Below are 5,249 nucleotides of genomic sequence, written 5' to 3'. Positions count from 1 at the left end.
GTTACATTTGTTGAGCATTTTAGTTCATCTCAACAACATATTAATCCAACTAATTTGTCAAAATTTTACCTTCAGTCCAGCAAAACTTAAATCTCCATGCAACCATTGGTTTTGATTAGACTACTCTTAAGGAGGAACAACATTTCAACAAGCAACTTCTAAAAGTCAAAAAGAAAAGCATTGAGCTATTGGTTTGATGTTTAGGACCTAATTAAAAGCTGCAAAGTCTACTAAATTCTCATGATGCTTCTATAATGGAGCACTTGGCTGTGGTGTTTTATCTATTGCATAATTAGTCTTTGCCTTACATGGTCATTTGATTCCAACTTTGAATGTTGGTGTTGGTCCAAGCTTGATAATCTTAAATTTGGTTCAGTTGCTAGTTCAGAGCTAGTTGTTGTTCCTGGTTCAACTCCACATGTTTTTGCAACAATGACCTTTTCATGTTGTAGTTCTTGGCTTGGGTGGAGAATCTGACAACATGATCCCTTGCTGATATGGCTTCTCTCACTAGTTCTGATCCATGTTTCTAGTTTTGTTGCTAGGCATTATTGTCATTTAATTCCAGCAATGCATGTTGGTATTGATCCTTGCTCTCAATTTTGTTTTGGTAGTGATTACCAATTATGGTGCTACAACAAAACATGTCATTAATAAACATGAATATAGTTCAGTTGTTGCTTTAAAGCCAATTATTCTTGGTTCAGTTGCTCATGTTTTGTAACATAGGTTTTTATTTTTTATTTTTTGTATCTGATTCAATTGGAGATATTAATTGCATTCTTAGTTGATATGGTTCCTCTCAATGGCTCTAATCTTTCTTCAGGTGTTGTTTATGATTTTACAACTAGGCACAATTTTATTTTTTTTCTTCTTTCTTTTACTTTTACTTTTCACTTGTACTATTCTTTGATGGGTTAGGTTTGGTTCCCCAATATTAAAAAAAAAAAAAGAAAAAAGAATCCATGTCCTTTTGAATAATAAAAATATGTAAGAAGTAACAACGTTAATAACAAAAATAAAATAAAATAAGACTGATCAAAATTTTATTTATTAGAAAACTTCATAGTTTAAAAACATATTTAATCAATGAAAGCAAGAGAGATTCTAACATGAAGCACCATGTTAGGTGGTACATGGATGAAATACTAAATTAAAGTGTGAAGTTAAATGATAGACATGAGAAAGATTAGTTTTATTCGTTTAATTTATAATATAAAAAATTGAATGATGGTGATGTTGATTAACCTCATCTCCAACATCATGAGACAACCTTTCCCACCTCATCAGCATCTCCTTCGTCACTAGAAGCACCACTTCCTGTCCCAATCACGAAAGATTAATCTTTGTGGAAGCTTACTAATGTAATCTAGCACCATGGAAGACAAGCCCTAACATAATAGAATAATAAATCCCTGATTTTTGTAACTTAATATATATATATATATATATATAAAAAATCTCCGTTAATCTAAGTTTTCAGACAAAAGGATATATTTCAGTAATTACATTAATTATATTTGATATGAAGTAATTCTTTAAAATGTGAAATAATATATTAATAGTAGAATAAAAAGTTATAAATTTACTATTGCTTCACCTCTAACAGTAATTTCCAAAAATAGTAAAGATAAGTGTGTGAGTGGTAGCATATGCGGGAGTTGACTTCACTTCACTGCACTGCTTAAGTTCAAAGACTTGAAGGGTGGATGGAGTCATCGAGTAATCTTGATCCATGGGCCATGGCCATTGGCTGAACTATTATCCCTTGAGAACCAACCACAGCCGTTCAATTCCCGAATTCAGTAGCAGAAACAGAAACCAAGCACCGTCCCTTCCATTCCATCCATGCACGCCTTGTCTCCCACCCCAACCCCACACTTTGCAAACCAATTCTCCCTCGCCCACTTCTCCTCCCTCTGCAAAGATGGCCGAACCCACGAAGCCATCAAGTCCCTCACCCAAATGCACTCCCTCAACCTCCACGCAGGACCCGCCGTCTACGGCACCCTCCTCCAGGGCTGCGTCTACGACCGCGCCCTCCCCCTCGGCCTCCAACTCCACGCACACCTCATCAAGCGAGGCCCCTCCTTCTCCCAAAACGACTTCGTCCAATCCAAGCTCCTCATCCTCTACGCCAAATGCGGCGCATCCGACGTCGCCCTCCGCCTCTTCCGCGACTCCCGGGCCCCCAACGTCTTCTCCTGGGCCGCCATCATCGCCCTTCAGGCCCGAACGGGCCGCTGCCTCGAAGCGCTCTCCAGTTACATCAAAATGCAGCACGACGGGCTCCTGCCCGACAACTTCGTCGTCCCCAACGCCTTGAAGGCCTGCGGGCTTCTCCGCTGGGTTAAGTTCGGGCAGGGGGTTCACGCGTTCGCCGTGAAGACCACGGGCCTCAACGAGTGCGTCTACGTCGGCACTGGGCTTGTCGACATGTACGGGAAGTGCGGGGCTCTGGAGGACGCGGCGAGGGTGTTCGGTTCCATGGTTGAGAGAAACGACGTCGCGTGGAACTCCATGGTCGTGACGTACGCGCAAAACGGGGTCCACGAGGAGGCGATTAGGGTTTTTCGGGAGATGAGGGTGCAGGGAGTGGAAGTCACTTCGGTTGCTTTGTCGGCGTTTCTGAAAGCGTGTGCGAGTTTGGAGGCTGTGGGAGAGGGAAGACAAGGGCATGCCCTTGCGGTTGTGGCGGGGTTGGATTTGGACAACGTGTTGGGAAGTTCGGTTTTGAATTTCTATTTCAAGGTTGGTTTGGTGGATGAGGCTGAGGTGGTGTTTGGGGGCATGGTGGTGAAGGATGTGGTGACGTGGAATTTGGTTGTGTCCGGTTACGTGCAGTTCGGGATGGTTGGGAAGGCGATTGAGATGTGTCGTATGATGAGGGAGCGGAAATTGGGGTTTGATTGTGTGACGTTGTCTTCTTTGTTGGCTGTGGCTGCTGATACGAGAGATTTAGGATTGGGCATGGAGGCGCATGCTTATTGCGTTAAGAATGAGTTTGAGTGTGATGTGGTTGTTTTGAGTGGGATTGTTGATATGTACGCGAAATGTGGGAGGATGGATTGTGCTAGAACGGTTTTCGGCGGTGCCGGGAAGAAGGATGTTGTGCTGTGGAACACAATGCTGGCTGCTTGTGCTGAGCAGGGTCTTAGTGGGGAGGCCTTGAGGTTGTTCTTTCAGATGCAGCTCGAGAGCGTGCCTCCGAATGTGGTTTCGTGGAATTCGGTGATTTTCGGTTTGTTCAAGAGTGGTCAGGTTGATGAGGGGAGAAGGATGTTTGCAGAGATGTGCTCCTCTGGTGTTATGCCGAATTTGGTTACATGGACGACGGTGATGTCTGGTTTGGCTCAGAATGGACTTGGATATGATGCTGTGGTGGTTTTCAGGGAGATGCAGGGTGTGGGAATGAGGCCTAATGGAATGAGTATAGCTTCTGCACTCTCGGCTTGCACGAGTATGGCATTGTTGAAATATGGAAGGGCGATTCATGGGTATGTGTTGAGGCATGATATGTTTCGGTCTGTTCATGTCATTACCTCTGTAATGGATATGTATGCTAAATGTGGGGATTTGGATGATGCAAAGTGTGTTTTCGATATGTGTTCGACAAAGGAGTTGCCTGTGTACAATGCAATGGTGTCTGCATATGCATCACATGGTCAGGCTATAGAGGCTATTGCACTTTTTGAACAATTGGAGAAAGAAGGGATAGTGCCAGATCATGTAACCCTTACTGGTGTTTTGTCAGCATGCAGCCATGGGGGATTGGTGAAGGAGGGCATAGAGGTTTTCAAGTATATGGTGTATGAACTTGGAATGCAACCGAGTGAGGAACATTATGGTTGTTTAGTCAAACTTCTTGCCAACGATGGCCATTTGGATGAAGCTCTTAGAACTATTTTGACAATGCCTAACCCTCCTGATGCACATGTATTAGGATCTCTGCTTGCGGCCTGTGGACAAAATCATGATGTTGAGCTTGCAGATTATATAGCACAATGGTTGCAGAAATTGGACCCAGATAATTCAGGGAACTATGTGGCTCTTTCAAATGTATATGCAACAGTAGGAAAATGGGATAAGGTGTCAAATATAAGGGGTTTGATGAAAGAAAAGGGTCTAAGAAAGATTCCTGGGTGTAGCTGGATTGAAGTTGGGCAAGAACTACATGTGTTTATAGCTAGCGATAGATCACACCCCAAAACAGACGAGATTTATGTGACATTGGATTTGTTGGGATTTGAAATGCATTAATCAAAACATTCCCCTTATATACAATAATAATCCAACATCCTCTCCTCTTGTAAAATGAGTGTCTTGACTTTTGTGATGTAATTTTAGAAGTGACTAACATTCTAGCAAATTCATCTTCAGGAAAGAAAGGTATTACTTTATCTTCAGATGGTACGAAAGAGAAAGTAAAGGAACTACGAAGGGATGTATTTCCTAACTCGCGAAGTGATTTGAAATTGACTGGACACCCCTTTGGCCCTTTCAGATTTGGCATGGATCTATTTCAGTTGAGGGAATCCTCCATCTAAAGTTATCTCAGGCATAGCTTACTACAGTTTCATGTGATGCAGTTTCGGGTCAATATAGCCATCAAGTATCATATTTATTTATTCCGAAAAGCATTGGTTTTCAGTAGTGACACAAAACATAGTTGTAAGAACATAAGCTTGCTTGTAGGGAAAATACTCACATTACTAACCCATATCTGTCATATTTCAAAAGTCATATTCAGGTGGAATAATTGGTCTCAGTGAAAAGAGTAGATTAAATGAAAGGTGGGGCCAGAGGCTCAAGGAAACTGAGAATGACTAAATGCAAAACTAGGTGGTTTGTTTCATGTAGCCGAACATCATTACACTCAGAATGTTTGAACCTCTCCTCGCCTTCGAAATTCCCCAAAATTGGAGGGAGGCTAGGGTGTAATAGAAACCGAATACATATATGAAGAGGGTTTTGCATCCTTCCATTTCTCTCTCACCCTCTAACTAAATACTTTGTTAGACTAAAGAAAGTAAAATTGTTCTCACGTTGCATACATTTTCCTTTCCTAATCACCAAAATTGTCCCGTTTTAGTTTTCGTATATTTAAAGAAGTTTACACTAAAAAGTTATGTTTGATTCATAATGGACATAATAACAGATTCACATAGGTATCGTAATAAGAGGCTGGATAGACTTGGCTTAAGGTAATCTTGTGATGTTAAACCAGATTTGATTTTAATTTTACTTCC

The 5,249-nt window shown here is 41.6% G+C and overlaps 1 protein-coding gene across 1 annotated transcript; it reads left to right on the top strand.

The window, feature by feature from the left end:
* The first annotated feature begins 1,644 nt into the window (after positions 1-1,644).
* CRR21 (Tetratricopeptide repeat (TPR)-like superfamily protein) lies at positions 1,645-4,984 on the top strand. Its single transcript, XM_020350682.3, has one exon. The coding sequence runs from the start codon at positions 1,849-1,851 to the stop codon at positions 4,258-4,260; it is 2,412 nt and encodes an 803-aa protein (XP_020206271.1). The 5' UTR covers positions 1,645-1,848; the 3' UTR covers positions 4,261-4,984.
* Positions 4,985-5,249: the final 265 nt, after the last annotated feature.

This window comes from Cajanus cajan, chromosome 6 (genome assembly GCF_000230855.2).
Source record: "Cajanus cajan strain Asha chromosome 6, NIPB_CcT2T_4, whole genome shotgun sequence".
NCBI classification, from domain to species: domain Eukaryota; kingdom Viridiplantae; phylum Streptophyta; class Magnoliopsida; order Fabales; family Fabaceae; genus Cajanus; species Cajanus cajan.
The sequence above is the reverse complement of the archived record's forward strand: the minus strand, read 5'-3'. Positions and strand labels throughout refer to the sequence as shown.